The 18,365-nt window shown below is 42.4% G+C and overlaps 1 protein-coding gene across 4 annotated transcripts; it reads right to left on the bottom strand.

The window, feature by feature from the left end:
- Nucleotides 1–875: 875 nt before the first annotated feature.
- st8sia5 (ST8 alpha-N-acetyl-neuraminide alpha-2,8-sialyltransferase 5) lies at nt 876–17,298 on the bottom strand. Of its 4 annotated transcripts, none has more exons than XM_037117897.1 (9): nt 16,555–17,298; nt 11,148–11,255; nt 10,657–10,752; nt 6,919–7,011; nt 5,004–5,165; nt 4,130–4,274; nt 3,884–3,996; nt 3,302–3,394; nt 876–3,191 (listed from the first exon to the last, which is right to left on the bottom strand). In XM_037117897.1, the coding sequence occupies exons 1-9, from the start codon at nt 16,698–16,700 to the stop codon at nt 2,729–2,731; spliced, it is 1,419 nt and encodes a 472-aa protein (XP_036973792.1). In that variant the 5' UTR covers nt 16,701–17,298; the 3' UTR covers nt 876–2,728. The 4 variants fall into 4 exon arrangements, with proteins under 4 accessions (XP_036973792.1, XP_036973793.1, XP_036973794.1 ...); XM_037117898.1 differs by having other exon boundaries at nt 5,004–5,090; nt 16,555–17,296; XM_037117899.1 differs by lacking the exon at nt 10,657–10,752 and having other exon boundaries at nt 16,555–17,297.
- Nucleotides 17,299–18,365: the final 1,067 nt, after the last annotated feature.

Raw genomic sequence — 18,365 nt, 5'->3', positions numbered from 1 at the left:
AAACTAAAACCTTTGTGAAACATCAGAAAGCTAATGTTATTTAACCGTTACTATTACCTGTTACTATTCGCTAATTACTATGTGCCCATTACTCAACCATTTTACAGTTAAGTATTTTGACTGTTTATTGTTAATGTTGGCTAACATGTTGGGTAAGGTTAGCTAGTTGTTTCTGCTGTTCGTTCAGTACTTTTAGCTAACTATTTCAACCGTTTCACCCACAAATTCATTACTTTTAACCTTTTATCAAAACCAGTCCAGGCAAATTGAGCCTATATAGCTATTTCAACCATTAACGTTATTTTTAACAAGCCACAATGTTGGCTAACTGTTGCAACTGTTAATTCATTACTCACTTTTAGCTAATGCTAGCCGTTCAGCTGACTCAACATGGCGATATATTAAATCAAATTATCATTTCTGATTTGTATGCGTTAATCTTAAATCAACTATCATCATAAAACTTGGCAGTTGATTCGATGATGTTTATTTCAAACTGATTTTATTCACCTTTACCATAATTATTACAAGTCAGCGCAGGTCAGATATGATCTGCCATACGTCCAGCAGTCCTCTGCTGAGTCAGGCAGTGAGAGGACACTGACACCTGCCGCTGCTTAATAATTGAGGCGTTGACAGTAGCTTTGCTTAACGAGCTAATTGGAGGAGACAAACCACAGGTTAACTGGTCTGAAATGACCATTTAGCGTCTTGTTTCATCTCTGGCCACCACAAAAGCTGGAAGTTTTGTCTTTTAAGCTAAGCCATATTCTTATTTGTGGCAAATGTATCATAATAATTACATATAATATTAATGATACTGCACTGTGCTCATATCCTGGACACACACAAGAAAAACGACTCCGCCAACATACAAGTGAGAAAATCCAAACAGGTTTATTTACAAACACAATACCAGTATAAAGAATGATCAAGAGTCAGTTAAGAAGCACTGTGTTATATATTACCTCCGTTCAGGACACAGACAGGTTCCCTTTCCTTTCCCATTCTTGATTCAAGGGTGTGTCTGTACAACAATTTAGAGGTCAAGCCAAAAGATTTTTGGTGTTCATATTTCTTGAACTCATATCTGTAGAGTCAAATGATGAAAGAAAATGTTCAGCGCGTGTTGTTTTTTTTGTTTTGTTTTGAGTTTTTTTTAACCTCAGTAGCAATGATGTCCTTGGCATAGAAAGGACAGCCAAGCATGAACAGAAGAGTGACAGAATATTCATTTACAGTCTCTGAAAACCTTTTTGCAATGTACAACAAAACAGTAAAAATCAGCCTTCCAGTGCTTGAATGCCGACTGGCCGTTCACAGTTCAAGGGGGGCGATGTGAAATAATACAGTGTAACAGAAGTGTCGTGGCACTTCATAAAAAGGGCAGCAACTATCGTCATTCTTTAATCTATGAGAACTGCATCCACTATTATACAATTAGCTTCCACCAATGCACTCATTTTTTCATGTACACATCTCCAGACGCACCGTGAACTTCAGTCGAGGCTTAAGTGTAAACATAGTTCAGTGATCATTGAAGCAGGCACACACAAAGCCAAGTATAGAGTAAAGTCATGCAGAGCATTACATGATTATGAATGAAGTTTACTGAGGAGTAAATCTTCACTGGTTCCATTAGAATATAAGCTGAGAACTGCACATGAATGTCTACACCCCACAGAGTCTTAAATGTCCTTTCGATTTAAACGAGACATTCAAGAAACGAACGAAGACTTTAATGTATTTTTGGGGGGGGGATAAGCAAAAACACATGGGTGCATTGCATATCGTTTACAGGGGGTTTGATATCTCATAAGGCAGCATGGCTTAAGACATGAATGACAGCGAGAGGCTGGATCGCTCGACGGAGCTGCGGTGCTTTACAAATTGAACATCGGCCTTGAGGTTTTTTTTTTGTTTGTTTGTTTTTTTTTCTGAAGCGCAGTCGTAAAATATTTGTCTGGCTTTCATCCAAAACCTTCCCCCCTCGCTGCTCCTCTCGCACGACCTTTTTATTTCGCCAGAGAAATTTCCAAATGGGGAGAAGGTCGGCCCGTGAAAACAGGCCATCTTAATAGCGTCTTTTTTGTAAATATTCACCCGGTGAATCTGGTGAATAAGAAACAGATTACAAAAGTAAACAACTGGATGTTACAATTTTGTCCTTTTTAAATATTAGCATAATGCCAAGGTCCGGGATTTCGTTTTAGAGAAACGTTAAAAGCTGCCACACCCACAGAGAGTCCAAGATAAAGACAGAGGAGAGGTGTCGGGGGGGGGTTGAGTGGGCAGAAAAGACGCCCACGCCGCGGCCCATGACAGCGCAAGTATCTGTGCAACGTTGAGTAGAAAACAACACCTCTGTACAGCTGAGCCACTAGAAAAACTCCACAGAAACAACATCACTATGAAGACCACTTTTCACATTAAAAACAAGCGTCCTATGGTTTCGTGAGGCGGCGATAACCATAGCGATTCGACTGGCTGAATGAACAACGTAAGGTACGCGCCACAAAGAAAAGGGTGTCGGCGATGAAAGCGGGCAACCCCCCTCGACGTGTCGCTGAACGAGCGAGAGTAAAGAATCGTACGCTCTGAAGGCCAACTGTCTTTTTCAGATAGGGAGGAAATAGTGAACTGCCTCATCGACCGAAATAAAACACAGCACGCGAAACGTGATTCAGAGTAAACAAACTAGAAAATGTAAAAGCAGAGGAGTGAGGGATCACGTGCACTGCCCCGTGTGTACGTGAAGGATCCCGCGGGTGTGCATGTGGATGAAGTTGAAGATCTCATGGGGCATCGCGTGAAAGCCCGGCCGAGGCTTGACGTTGTCGTAGTAGTGGTGAGTAATGAAGATGCCGGAGGGGTTCATGGGAAACGCCCAGAAACCGTAGAGGTGGACCTCCTCGCACATCTCCATCGCGGCAGTCACGAGCATCAGGCCGCTGCTGAGCCGCTTGGCGCGGACGCCCTGCACCGCCCAGAAACGCTGCACGTTGAGGAGGTACTGCGGGTGGAAGAAGAACACGCCTCGCTGGGAGTCGAAGTCGTCCAGCATGTACTTGACTCTGAAAGACACGTCCGTGTTGCGGGTGTTGTAGAAAGCGGGGAGCACCACCGACGAGTTCTCGTAGTTCTGGAGGACTTCGTAGAACGGTCGCCGCCATTTCTCCAGCTTCTGAAATCTGTGACGCGTGAGATGACAAAGCCAAAAAGAGGAGAAGACTTAAGACAGGCACAGATTGAGAGGCAGCAGGATATCGGACGTGTCGCCCTCGTAGATATTTTACAGTACCTCTCGGTAATAATGCTTGGATTTATTGTCACCAGATCAGTTTTTGTGCCGACGTCAGCCATGTACTTGTCATTAATGGGTGGTATGTTGCACCTGCAGGAAAAAAAAAAAAGTCCAACTGTTGAAGGAGTGCAACTGAAATGACTTGAAAACATGTCAAAGTAATTAAAAAATAAATGACATCAATTGGGAAGAGCTCTTTCTATTAGTGCCTTGCAGTCAAATTCGCTTTTATTTTCATTTAATTAGCGTTTGGTTTGAGATTCGTGAGCTGCCTCACAGATCAAGCAATCACAGGAATCATATAAGAAGCCTGCTTTTGTTTAACTACATCTGCAATCAAGGACCCATTGTTTCCTTTAAAGTTAGCATGCCGTGAAATGCAAGTGGATAAATCTGTCACAGCTCTTATTGTAAACTACTGATAAGTGGGGGATAAGGGGGAACAGGCAAAAAGGCTTGAAGGATGTCTCTATTATGTGACTGCATGCTCTGTTGTTTCAAAAAGTAATTCAAAATCTTAACAGTGAGCAAAATGAATTGTGGTCATCTTTGTGCACTGAAGGATTATATTCAGTATACCTAAACACAAAATCTGCCGAGTCAATTTCCTTTCCACATTTGCTGTTCTTGATGATGCCGCCATTTCCAATGACAGCACATTTCTTGTACTGTGATTTGGAATATGGCATGTCCTGGATGAAGAAGACAAACTCTGTTAAAACTCAGACAGACAGCATTGATCATCGAGGGGCTCTTGATAACCAGACAGATATCGACATGAGGTTAAGCAGCACGGAAACAATGTCAGATGCAGCATCAACTCACATCTGGGAACATTTTGAAGACTTCGGTGGTGATGGGAAGGATCCCGCTGGTGTCCACCTCGTACCTCAGCTTGGTCCCTGCGGGAGTGTTCCTCTTGGTGGTGAACAGAAAGGAGGGAGCGTTACAGCATCGAGACAGAGACATCCTTCAGGAAGACACCAAGGAGAGGACGGAGTTAGTTCAAGACCAAATGACCACGAGGAAATGTTGCATCCAGTAAAGAAACAGGATGCTGACTGTGGTGCTGAAGCAGTTGACCTATTGTATTTGTTATTCTGCCCTTTTCTCTCAGTTCTCGCTCTTCTGTCTTTAGATTAATAATATTCTCCAAATGGTATACTGTAAATATTCTCTAAAGAGTAGTGTCACCTTTGTGAGTGGCAGTACATAAGCATACATAATATTTAACAATGTTTTACAGCTGGAGTCTCTTGTACTTCAAACAAGACTAATGTTTCATTTACTTTGGTACTTTGGTGGAAGTTACTTTGGAACGCTGGTGTTCTCATTGGGTGCAGAACCAGACCTGCTGGAGGAATAAACACCCAGAGTACCATCAGATTGTCCTCTGACTCGGAGCTTTTTCTGACGACAGGAGAGATTAATTTGAAACTTTTTGGATTAAAAAAGTGGGTTCATCTTCACTCCTATTAATCAACCTGACCGCAGCGAGATCTGCATAGATGTCATCCACTTGCTTTTGCGACAGGATACCAAGTGAACGCACCATTACCTTGAGTAAATCTCTGGATTTCTCTGGGTTTGAACATTGTTGGAAACCTTTTTACAACCCAATGCAGAATTCTTACATATTATATCTCTAAAAGCATCAAAAATGCAACGATGAAAACAAAGATTTATGTTCAGTGCTTACTTGAAGTTGCTGGTCTCTTCCTTGTTCTGCTCCCATCTGCACACTTGCAGGTTTCGCCACCTCTCAAACAGCTCTGAGGTTTTCACCCTGGCAGACAGGCAGAGAGACTTGTGGTATGAGGAAGGATACCCTTGGCCATGTTTTTTCCGATTAACCATGTCTCTACATGGAAAGTAAATTGAAGAACAACAAACAAGTCAAAAAGAAACCACAAAACTGTAGTGATTCATCTGTGATGGCTCTACTGATGCCGCTGGATCTAGACTCCTTAACGCAAAGGCAGTGCCTTCATCAAGCACGTCTGCAAATAGCTGCCCTTGAACTGACATTTTCCTTCGAGACCATTGGAGGATGTGATTTGTTCTGGGAGGCAGGGTGGCACCATTACTCGTCTGTCTGTTTGGCAGTGTGACAGCAGTCGCTCTCTGCCTCATCCAGAGTGGCTCGTGGCCCTTCGTCAAGCTCCAAGAATGCTCTCAACATTAGAGTTTGGCAGCCTGAGGGTCACGCACAAAAGGTCACTGGACAATGTTCACAATCATACGAAAAGAAAATGCACTGGTCGAATTGCCATCAGCACAGTTGGCTCGCTGAGGAGTGTAAAAGTCTTGCCAATAATGTACTGCATTATGTGCTGTTTATAGTGTGCTTCAATTAAGTGGCAAGATTTAAACATCATTCTCTCCCACGGATTTACTTTTGGAGCCGATATCGTGAAGATTTGCTTTTTCCTGTCATCTCAACACTACCACACTGACTGTTTAATAAACTGAATGGGTTTTTAAGGCAATAGACAAAATACTTTATACAACCAATCCTATATTGACACTACACACTTTTGTGATGGCATTGGTGGTCAGCTTGACAACTACTGGATTAAGCGCTATGACATTCATGTTCCCCAGAGGAAGAAGTACTTTGGGGAGCCCCTGATTTTTTAGCTAGTATCATTTGTGGTTTTGAGAAGAAAATAAAATCTAAAAACAATTAAGATTGGTAGCAACGACATACATTAGGATGAACTGCAATGACTTTTCATTAAGTTCAACTCTCAAGAAAAGAAATTCTTAAACTGTCCAATACTTTGTTCTCTAAACCAGACACCTCCCAAACTAACGACATTCTCACTGACCTCAGATGATGCCTCAGTTAATTAGCAAATGTTAGCATGCTAACATGCTAAACTAAAATGGTGAACATGGTGAATACTACACCTGCTAAACATCAGCATGTTAGCACTGTGATTGTGAACATGTTAGCATGTTGGTGACTAAGCCCCCATGAAGGACAGCAGGCGCTGAAGCCAACTCGACATAATGGTCAAATCGTGTCATTACAACATCCCATGATGCACTGAGGCTCAAAAAGACTTTTTCTCATAGGCTTATATTGTGAAAGAAGCACCTGTGAAATGGTGGATACAGTTTATTTGAGTGTCAAAACCCTGCAAAATTAATTAGATTAGATTAACTTCACGCTCAGAATTTGAGCTTTTTGGTCTGATAACACAGTTTTTTATGTTATTGAAGTTAGCCTGGGCCTAAATCTGGTGTTAGCTAGTTAGCTTGGCTGTCTTTATTGTACACGCTCCATGAGCCCCACACCGTGGAAGATCAGGGTAATTTTATACCTGTGAGGTTGAGCTTTTTTGTTTCATGTGCCACAGAGCAGCTTTAATGGGAATGAATGGCGTTCCCAGATTAAGATCCAGGATGCTGACATTAGCATTAGCTGTACACTTTTATCCTTGATGAGTTTTCTCTTCTAGTCCCCTTTTTGGTGTTTGAATTAAAGTCTCCCAGCCTCATAATGAACTCACCTGACTGGTGTTCGGGGATCATCTTGTGGGGGAGGGGAGGAAAGGATGTTAACTCTAAACAAGGATTTTCAATGGCATGTCATTATGATCACTCACATTGTCAGGACTTTGACGTCCATGATCTCCTGTCTGAGCTCCCTGCATGCAGTGGAGTTGTATTCAAAGGAGCCATCATAGTTTTCCAGATACCTGGAGGGATAGACACAGTCATCCTCTGCCCAAACCTCCCCACACACAAGAAGAATCAACAGAGTCAACAATTTAAAAAAAAACAAAAAAAAAAACGACTGTGAATAAAATGCAAGAAATAAAACAGTGTGTAAAAGGAAAAATATCTTATATATATTCTACAAAATGTCTTGGTCTGACTTTATGAAGTAACAGAATATCAGTATAGCAGTGTGGAATGACAAATGACAGAAGTGATGAAACTGGTTTGAGGCGTCACAGACTGGAGAGTACCTGCTTACTGGACACTTGCACCAGATTCTAGTACATCTTAGTCTAAACCAATGTGATAACCTTAGAGAAATAATACTTCTCATACTTTTTTAAATTGGTTATGATGAGAATTATGTGATTAATGTATAAATATGCTGTGTATTCATTTAGAAGAGAAATAAAAATTGATTCCAGTGCATTGCTTATTAAAAAAGGTGGATTATGTGGCTATAGCAGGTTAGCATGTTTTTGTTTAAATCAGTATATTATAATATTTCCATTTATATAATTAGCTGCATTAATGTCTAAATGTGTGTTAGTTGTGCTGCAGTGACGTGACATTTTGCCTGTTTTTTTTGTTTTGTTTTGGTTTTTTTTTACTGATTTCTTGATTGGATTTTATTCTATGTCGTGTGCATTAAACACACACACAGATGTTCATGCAGACAGGTAATAAATAACATGGAGGCAATAACCAGTATGACTTTTGGAAATCAATATACTGATCAAGGGCTATAAGATCCATATTAACACACATGAAAACAATCATTACATTGAAATGGCAACATTAACCAAAAGCACACAAAAATAATGTCTTCAGTATGGCAGCGTGACCGTGTTTTGGTGGATTTGACAAAATGGTGGGAGACGATTCATACTCGTTGTCAAGTTCATATCAAGGTGCCAATACGTTGCCATTTGTTGGTGCACTGATGCCTCATTTCTTGCAGCAAAACATTTGTATTTACATGTAGTCTGGATATAGTGTGTGTGTGTGTGTGTGTGTGTTTTGGGATGGGGGGGTGGTTAAAGTTTCTATATTTATCAGGTCTTTTAATGATGGATGTGAGTGTAAGGTGTGGTTTAGTTTGATCTTAGATCTTAGATGATTTAAATTCAGGAATAACTTCAGAAATTTGAAGTTACTTGAATTATTGTGTGCTAAAGTACGACTTTAAGCTTTGAAAGAAGAAATAGCACATTCTTTCTCTTACCAGTTAATTATTATTATTAATGACTGTTTTAGTAACCGTGGTATTTTACCATGTCACAAATCAACATGATGATGTTTAGAGCCGTGGGCTCCCGGGGTTTTTCACCAACTAGTCAACTACTTTAGCCACTAGTTGGCACTCTAGGTAGCAGTCAACCAGTTGTGGATAATATGGCTGCTACAGCAGCGGAGGACGCTGATGTGCAGCGTAAGGCTCCAGCTAAATGGGCTCCATATCCGTATGTATGGAGGTACTTCACTGAAGATGACAACAAGTCCACGGTGAAGTGATGTGGGTTAAGGTAAGAGTGTCGCAGCCGTTTTGTCAAGTTTCTGTTGTCATGTAAAATGCTGTCACTCATTGTTAGTATTTGATTGATTTTTCCAAACACGGATATAATTTTGTGCCAAAGTACGCAGCGCAAGGCCATACGTTCTTGCCTGTCGTCATGGCAACCGAGCTGCCAGCTGATTCCTGTGCAGCCGCAATCTCTTTAGCAACGACAGATTATTTTGTTCCTCTTATGTTGAGGATAAACAAACCTACTGTCATGTTATCTTATGCTCAAATTACAAAATCCAGTTGTCATTGTTCACTAGGACGCGTCCCTCTGCGTCTGTCTTACATAACGCCTAATTGACTGCTAGAATGAAAAACTTGGCAACTAGTAAAATTAGTAGTGTGAAACCTCGGGTGGACTCGAGACAATGTTGGAAAATAAAAACAAATCCAATGTCCCTTTATTCTGTAATTACCACTTGTGGCCACAGAGGCAGATGATGTTTCAAAATATGACTTTAAATTAGGCTTGAACTGTTTTCAACTCGCATGCAAATACAACATTGTTTCATGATGCTGTCTATTTTTTGCTGCACAAGCATGAGGCACTAAACAGGCGCTCAAATGTGAGAAATGCACGTTACGGTTTAACAACGGCTAAATTTCTATGCCAATAATCTCACCCCCAGAGGGTTTCTCTCTTTAACCCCGATCAATAGTTTTCCTTTTAGGGTTTAGGCAGAGGGCCACAGAACTGACAGTCTTTCCGGTTAAATTTAATCAAACGGGTTTTATACGAATCCACATAGCTTTTCTATTTAACTTTATTCAAAATCAGCAATGTCTAGTTTTAAAATGCACATCTGAGTCTTAGAAAGCTCTAAATGTTTGGTGAATTTTTTAAAAATGTACTCATAATACTGCTGAGGGGGAAGGTCAGGGGGATTTAACGCCAAAATGGCAACAATTGCAATGTGTATTTGTTTGAACGAATGCTGTCACATCAGATCGATAGGATGTAGTGTGGTACTTTGGAAGATGGATAATATTGCAGCATATTACCTGTGGCTGTGGAGGTAAATGAGGTGAGTTCAAAATCATAATAATAATAATCATAATAATAGTAATAATAATAGTAATAAAGGAACACAACGAGCAATACGATGGAGGGATGCATTAAAGGAACAAGATGCCGGGATGAAATCGTACAAATAAGGAACGATGAAACTGGTTGTCTACATCCACCTGATGATGCGGTGTATTTCTGAGAGTTTTGTTGTTGTTTTTTTGAAATATCTTTGACACTTTTGAATGGGGCTGTTCATGCTTGTTTTAGCTAAGATGATGAAACCTTTGCAAGTGTTCTCTGTTCAGTTCTAAAAAAAAAAGGCAAGATGGTAAATTCGCCCGACGAGATGAATTTCATCCCGTTAATTGGCGTCTGTAGTTTAGCAGAACAATGCTGGTTCAGAAAAAAATCAAATCGAGATTAACCAGAGATACTGAAATCTACTGCTCAGTGCAATTAGGATTTTTTTTTTTTTTTTTTTTTTTTTGGAGCTCTGGGGAGGGAAAAAAAAAGATCTGGCACATTCCTGCCTTATTGTAACGAGGAGAGTAAAGTGGATAAAGGGGAGGAGGAGTAAATCCAGGTCGCAGAGAGAGACAATGCAGATGTGAGAAGGGGAGATAGGGGGGGAGCAGAGAGAAGTGTCCACACTATGTACATGGCATACACACAAGAGCTGTGCAGAACACATGAGACACAGATTGAGGAGGACAAGGCATTTGGAGAAATGGGTGCTGGATGGGACACAGAGGAACGAGGAGAAGCCAGTACATCAACAGGAAGAGACCGTGGCTCTACCAGCTTCTGAAGGGGGGAGAGGTGGGGTGAGGGGTGGGGGTGGGGGGATCTGGGGGAAGGGGTCGAGGTGAACGGGATCAGACAACATGCAAGAGCAAAATCTGAAGTGCAACCACCACTGAAAAAATTATGAGAGTTTATACCTTGAAACTAATAAAAGGAGGAAAAAAAAAAGAAAAGAAAGAAAAGAAAAAGAAAGAGGCATTCTTGGCTTTCTGTGAAAATACTTAAAATGCCTTCAAACTGGCCTACCTTTGAGGGCGTTTTTTTTTCTTCTTAATATCGGCTAGGCAGGGTGTGACTATTACGGAGATCTGTGAATCTGGCTGAAAATTCTGACGGAAACATCTGTCAACATGCAGACAGGTTAAGTTAGAGTTAAAATGGCCTGATGGAGTCCTGTGACATCACCACCCCCTGCTAAACTTCCTAAAACCCTTGCAGATGCCAACAAAAGAAAAAGAAAAAAAGAAACAAGTAGTAGAGAAGGAAAATGTAAAAGATTGTGCTGTAGCTTGTGATTTTCTCACTATGGCATCTGAGGAAGACTGGTGGGACGATATCAGCGGCCCAGTCCACACATGCAGGGCTGGGTCATCAAACTATGATGGATTTGAAAAACTTGTGTCCTCTCTCTCTCTCTCTCTCTCTCTCTCTCTCTCTCTCACACACACACACACACACACACACACACACACTCTTTCCTCAGAGGTGTTGTGCAGTCAGTCACGCTGGAAAGGTACCTTTTCCTTCCATTTCTGGCAGGCTTCAGAGATCCGTCATCCGAGAAATTAACGGGACCGGTCCAATTTCCTGTCTCGTCCCCTTTGAGTCGGCTAAACTGTTGCGCACTAGCAAGAAAATGAGTCAGTTTATTTGGGATTTAATGTCCCTTATTGTGCAGATGTCAAACACATACAACCAAGCCCATGTGTTCACTCACACTCCAATCTTCGCATTCATTCGCACACACACACACATATGCAGTAAAAGGCGGACCAGCTGCTTTCCAGCTCAAGAAAAACAGTCAGAGTGTGACACCAAAGATGGTTGTATAAAATAATAGATTTTTATCCTTTCTTGACTTTGTGGTTTGAACGGTTGATTTGTGCTCTGCTGGGCTGTTGCCACCATCCTGAGTGTGATTCCAAACACTGACGCTCTCCAGTGTTGGCCTGCAGGAGTGTTAAACTTGTAATTCAATGTATTAAAGTCGCTGTGAGTTAAGGGAGGAACAATAACGGCTGCCAATGGTGCCGCGAACGTCAAATTACTTCTGGAGGAAGAGATGCCAACTTCAAGTGTAGATAGGATAAATAGCCAATTTGGACCATATTTTGTTTTGTTTTTTGTAGCAGGATGAGACGGTTTAAAGGTGTTAAACCAGCTTTTCTAATCTTGTTCAGTTCCTCTGGAGGAGCTCGGTCCAGTTTGAAAAAAGAATCAAAGTGACGCCATCGGGGGGGTTATCGACAAATGTATTACTTTTGGCATTATTGAAAAAATGAAGAAGTCGGAATAACTTGGCCTCCGCTACGTCAGTTTCTGCTTAAAGTGTCGCGCTGAATTTATCAGAGGAGGACATTTGGTGCAGGTGGTTCCCAGCCCTCACATCAGGAGGGCACATACGAGGGGGGATCAGGGGATTCGGTGCGCTCAGAGCCTGTTTACATGGACTACAAAGCGTCTGTTCTGGCCTCTGAACAAAGGAGAACTCAATATCAAGGCCTCGTACATATTTCATCGTGAATCAAAGGATGAGGCTGGCAGTACTCTGCATTTTTGCTGTCTTGGTGTTCAGGTTTCAACCTTGATTCTAACATACTGCACCTTTGCTTTTTACTCAAGCTGGAGTAAATTGGCGTGTTTTCTGAGGACTGTTTGCAGCTTCAGATTTTGTGCATTTGGGCAGAACGATGTGTGCGGACGTGAAATACACATCATTGCAATGCAGGGAACGTGTCACTCATCAGTGCTGTGGCTTATTTATGTATTTTTACTCTTTTTTTTGAGGGGGGGGGAGATGGAGGTCTGTAGAACAGAGGAATAAGCTAAACCAGGCTTTGGGGCCGATTGTTGACAATAACAAGCATCAGCAGACTTGAATTACGTTTCTGAATTTGTCACACCTCCATTTGTGAACAGCTTATTTAAATTCCATACGTCCAAATATGAGTGGGTGTACAACTATTGCTTTTACCGGCTGATTATCGTGTGAGTATTCATGTGTGACTCATTCCTGTGAGTGCTGCGTTGGCGCTCTGCTCAATTCAGCAGGCGAGCCGAACCCAAAAAGCCTTTTCTGGGTGCATTATGAGAGAGGGCATTCATCATCGGGGGACTCGTGTCAATACTGAACTACACGCCGGCACATTTGGCCTCTCTGAGTGCTGCTTCAACATGCTGATAACACTCTGCAGCCGACTGCAGAGCATGAATCAGAGGGCTGTTTGTGCCTATAAGAGCGCAGCTGTCTGCTTATCAAACCAGCTTGATTTCTAACTCGAACATCACATGGAGATTACACGAGACTGATATTCCTCAGTAACACATATCAACCTCGTCTGATTACTTCTGTCTCACAGGTCAATCAAATCAGACGGTGGTCTAAACAATAGACAAACAACAAGCACAAAGTTGTTCTGCAGCACTTACGCGCACTGATTCTGCCCTTGAGCACCGTTAATGGGACTCGGATGCAGGAACAGCTTCACTATTGCATTATGTGAGTTTGGTGTTCAGACTAGGACAGTACAAATTGACTCTGAGGAAAACCAGGAGGAGTTCCTGTAACCACTAAAGGCTCCTTAAGATGGGTGGATACTTCATTGTCCTGATTAAAAAACAGGACGTTTCATGCTTTTATGTATAAAAACAATGGTTTGTGTTTCCTCAGACTAATCGCAGGGATAAATGTTGGCAACACAAATTTCTGCAAACCGCAGATAAGTTGGAACTTTACACTTATTTAGGTTCAGTTTTCAGTTTTAACTTGAGACAGCGCTGTGCTTTTGGTCTGGTTTCTGGACTTGGTTTTGGTTTGGAGAAACACCATGTTTCGGCTTAGCACAATTTCTTTGGTTGCCACAAACACAGCTGGAGATGACCCAAGGTCTCATTAAAAACATCTGGTTTGTGTCACCACAATTTGTCCCGAGCTATCCTTAAAAGATCTCCAGTGGTTTTCACACTTATAAATGTTGAAACGCAGCCTTGAACAGCAGTCACTGGCTTCCTCGCCTGAAACTCAGGTCGTAAACAGGTAACGTAAAGACGATATGACCTGTTTTATAGCTCATTTTTATAGGTATTTATTAAGTATTTTTTTGGACTTTGTAAGGCGTCATTGATAGTACAGCTGAAGACTAGACAGGAAACAGGATGAGAGAGGGGGAGTGACACGCAGCAAAGGGCCCCCAGCCGGGATTCGAACGAGGACAAAGCGTCTGTACCCGGGACGCCTGCTCTACCAACTGAGCTAAACGGCGCCCCATAACTGCCCATATTTCATCCCGCAGAATGGACCGTGTTTCCTCTCTGCCTCTCTTCCTTTGGGAGAGTCGCTCCTGTAAAGTGCAGTGGCTTATCAATTATTAATTGGCGGGTCGATGCGCTGCTGCATGCTGGAATCCATCTATCCACGTACAGCTCGCTCAACTGCACGCTGAGACTAAAGAAGAAAAAAAAAACTCCCATGAAGCTGCTTAAAATAGGGGAGATGCAACCCAAATACATAATGCATCAAGAAAAAGGCTCAGAAATAGAGTCACATGTCGGAAAGTGCTGGATTCATTGATTAGTCTATTTGTCGAGCATCAAGGACATCAAACTGTTTCTGGTTTCTAATTTTTTGATGGAGTTTTTTTTTTCAAGCATTTCAAAGACGTCACCTTGACCGCTATTAAACTGTGATCAGCACTCTCAACTAATTTTCGTGTTTTAGAGATGAAAAACCAACAGATGATTAGCTGCAGCCGAATGCTCGTTTTCAGGACTCTCTCCGTCCCGCATGGGGCGTTTCCTGCTGCTCTTCCTCCGCCGAGGGTATTTTTAGGTATCGCCCTCCTCGAGTCAAGTCCTCTTTTTACAGAAGGATGTCACTCAGAGTGATTACATAATAAGCTTCCCTCTTCAACCTGCCATTTCACAGTCCTTCATCCTCCCACACCTTCATCCTGATGCAGGCGAAGGCGGATTGATGTGACACACCGTAATGTGAGTGCAGGGAAAACTCAACTGCCGGATTCATCAGGGACGGTCGCGAGTTAGTTTGACTTTAACAGCCGTCCCCGTACATTCAGAGGAGGAGCCCTGTGGCCTTTAGCAATCTGGGATGGGCGTGTGGCACAAAGCAAATTGGTTGTAAGATTGATCGAAGCACCCAAATGTCTCCTCTGCTGCTGTTCTAGCCTAGACGCTAATGATATTTTTGTTTTGTTTTTTTGTTTTTTTCTGTCCTTCTGCTTGACAATTTTTTTAAAAAACACCCCGCCAGCATCTCCTCATGCTCAGCTTTGGTTTGGTTTTGGGGGTTTGGAGAGGATGGGTGTGGTCGGACCCATGTGGACAACGAGTCCTGACTGTTTATGCTTGGAGAGGCATCACGAGATGACGTCTTCTCCCTCTCTCTCTCTCTCTCTCTCTCTCTCTCTCTCTCTCTCTGCATCACACACACACACACACATGCATGCAAACATTTCACTGCTCAGTCTCTTACTCTTGCCATCTCCTTCACCCCCCCCCCTCTCTCTCTCTCCCCCACTTGCACTGAGGTGTGTGTGCAGACAGACTGTAGCAAAATGGCCGCCATCGAGCCCACTGGTTTCTGTTGTGCAGCTCATCTCCCCCCACCCACCCACCCAACCCCCCCAACACACACACACACCTCTCTCCCAGGCTCCGAGCTCTGGGAGCAGAGTGGCCTACGAGGGGGCGCAAGCGCAGAGAGAAAGGTGCGTGTGTCAGGTCTGAATTCATGCATCTCGCCGCAGAGGGTCGGGATGCCATGAATCCACATTGAGTACTTGTCAGACCAGCCCAGCGGGGTGGCGAGGGGAGGGGTTAGCCGTGTGTGTGTGTGGAGGGGGGGGGGAGCTTTCAGACCGCAGCACATGTATGTTTTGTTTTGTTTGTTTGTTTTTTAAAAAACATACATGTGCTGTCTGCAATATATCTGGAGGTGGGGAGGGGGGGTAAAGTTTTCTGATTGTTCCTTTTGATTTGGAGCGAGAATCGGTGTGTTTTTGTCTTTGTGAGATTCTTTTAAAACCACCTTAAGATCAAACCATCCCGGCTTCTCAGCATCTGCTCGTCTCACACTGAAATTTGTCTCAGATTGTAAAGGATTCAGAGGACAAATGGGTTAAAAGGTGGACTCTGGTGGAATCCACATCAGGGGGATTTTTTTCTTTTCTTTTTTTTTTTTTTTTTTTTTAAAAACAAAAGGGGGTTTGGTGTTGTTGCAGAGGTGTTATAAAACATGGCTCTGCAGTGGCTGTGTGTGCAGCCTGGTTTTAAAAAAAATGACTTATTAAACAGGGGGAGGGGGGAACCAATAAGAAATACACATCATCTTTTTCTCTTGTTCGGTGTCTGTAATCATCATCATCATCATCATCATCAGCTCCGATAGCTTTCAGTTGCCTCTGTAAGATGTAGGCTACGACCAGTCAAGAAGGCTTGGAAACGTAAAAAATCAAATAAAGATCTTTGGAAGAAAAAAAGAAAGGGAAAACATTTCCATACACAGCTGGAGCACTGTGTATGGTGTGAATGTGATGCTTCGCTTTCAGAAAATATCAAAAAAACAAATCCAAATGGAAACTGTTTTTCTACTGGGAAAAAAAGATGGATGGTTAATTGCTATTGTTCTTTTCAGCCATTAAACCCTTGTTCCCCCCCCCCCCACATGCGTCCCCACACTGACTCCATCCAGACTACATGGAACAATATTTACCAGTTTATCATTCATAAGTGATTCTTCAGCACTCAGTCATTGAACCCCCCCTTCACACAAAATCGTCTATGAAGGCATGCTGTTTAAAAGGCTGGGTGTTCTCCTTACAGCTCTGTGATAAACAGCGCTCAGGGCCTCTGCGCTCTGATTGCCTCTCATTACTGACGGTGGGCAGGAAAATAACCGACACTTACCTCTTGATGTAGTTTTTCCCATACAGAATCTGTTGCAATAGCGTGACGAGTCCGAATGCGCAAATGAATATGAAACAAAGCGACCTATTGCCGAGGATGTCTTTCCCCGACGACGGGTCGGCGTATGCCATCCTTCGGCGCAGCATCCAGGGCTGACGGTGACACCCGGTTAGGTGTCTCTCTCCGCTGCATTCAGGACCAGGAGCGCCGCTGTCTCGTACCTTGTGGACAGGTCATCGTCCATCACCTCTCTAGGCTGTTTCACTGCTCTCCCGCCGCAGCATCATTGCTGTTGGATGAGGGAGCATCGCAAATTTCAGCGCCAGTTTGTGACCTCGATTGCAAAACCACATCGAGTTCTGACAAAACACTCGCCCAATTTTTTTGGGAGGGTAATTTTTCTTTTCTGTCTTTTTTTTTTTTCTTTTGCAAACGTGCACAAACAGGGAAAAAAACGCCCCGCAGGTAGAAGGAGGTGATGTGATTTCTACCGGGGACCGTGTGCGCTCCCGACGAGGCGCAGCCGCTCGATCGGATGCAAGCGATGCAGATTATCCAAAATAACGCGCCCCGAGGTTATTTTATTTGACTTTTTTTGATCTAGAATTAATCCAGAATCGTTCAATCAGATAACTCATCGATTCTTTTTTTCCCCCTTCAGATTAGGCTACTGACACGAGCTGCGACGGTAAACGACACCACACACGCGCACGTCCTCCATGCTTCATCTGAAATCTGAGCAAAACTGCGTGACTGAAATGTAAAAGGAGGAGCAGGAGGAGGAGGAGGAGGAGGAGGAGGAGGGTGCGCCTTCTCTCCGCCAGGCAGCCGGGGGCGCGCCGCGCTTCATTCAGAGGCTCCTTACTCAGCCAAAAAAAAAAACAAAAAAACAAAAACCCAAGGTCAGGCTCTCCTTTAGCAGCAATGCACCTGCACACACACACACACACACACACACACACTACTTCACACAGGCCAAAAGCTCACCTGGCCTGCTTAGGGCAGGTAAACACCAACCAGAGCCCGCCAATAACCTGGAGATTAGAATAATCTGAAATTAGGATGGATTTCATTGTGATTTGTGCTCATGTGTTTCTGTAGGACGTCAGGCTGCTGCAGCTGTTTGTCTCTCTCAAAGCTTTTTATTCACAGGAGTTCTTCTTTTTTGCACTGCATTAAAAAAAAAAAAAAAAAAACACTCATGTAATCTTCTGTCTAATGTATAGAAGCCCAATTCCACCAGGCAAAGAAAAAACATGAAACATGATGCAAACTAACTTTGATGAAATAACTCCTCCCATGGTAAAACAGAACTATGAGATCAAAAGTCAATTATTAGGGTTGTGTGATGAAAGTGGTAATTATGACAGAAAAATCAAAATTTTTGGATGAAAATTGGGAAGTATGAAATTAAAGAAAAATCATAATTATGATATGAATAGTGGAAATTATGAGCTAAGAAGTCAAAGGAATCATAAGTATATGTATATATGATAATGATAAATTATCATATTTATGAATTATAAAATAGAAAGTCAACATTTATATTGGTGATACATAGAAATAGGATTCATTTTGGTTCATTAAGTCCAAGTTTTCACATATATTTTGTTTGATTGGCAGAAATGGGCTTCTAGACTTGAGACTACAACAAAAAAAGAGAAAGATGAAAACTAAGCTTGATAAAAATAAAAAAAAATGAGATAAATAATCATAAATATGACAGTCAGAGAGTCAATATCTATCTCATGATTTTGACTTCTTTTCTCAACTATGAGTTCACGTGGAAATATATTCATGCATGCATTTCT

Source organism: Acanthopagrus latus, chromosome 12, assembly GCF_904848185.1.
Source record: "Acanthopagrus latus isolate v.2019 chromosome 12, fAcaLat1.1, whole genome shotgun sequence".
Classification (NCBI taxonomy): Eukaryota; Metazoa; Chordata; class Actinopteri; order Spariformes; family Sparidae; genus Acanthopagrus; species Acanthopagrus latus.
The sequence above is the reverse complement of the archived record's forward strand: the minus strand, read 5'-3'. Positions and strand labels throughout refer to the sequence as shown.

Bases quoted from the DNA above. Each gene is read 5' to 3' on its own strand.
- st8sia5 (XM_037117897.1), bottom strand. From the start codon at position 16,700: ATGCTGCGCCGAAGGATGGCATACGCCGACCCGTCGTCGGGGAAAGAC. The intron at 5,166-6,918 runs GTGAGTGATCAT...CTTTCCATGTAG, and splicing joins GACGTCAAAGTCCTGACAAT to AGACATGGTTAATCGGAAAA. The intron at 3,997-4,129 runs GTGAGTTGATGC...TTCTTCATCCAG, and splicing joins TCTTCAAAATGTTCCCAGAT to GACATGCCATATTCCAAATC.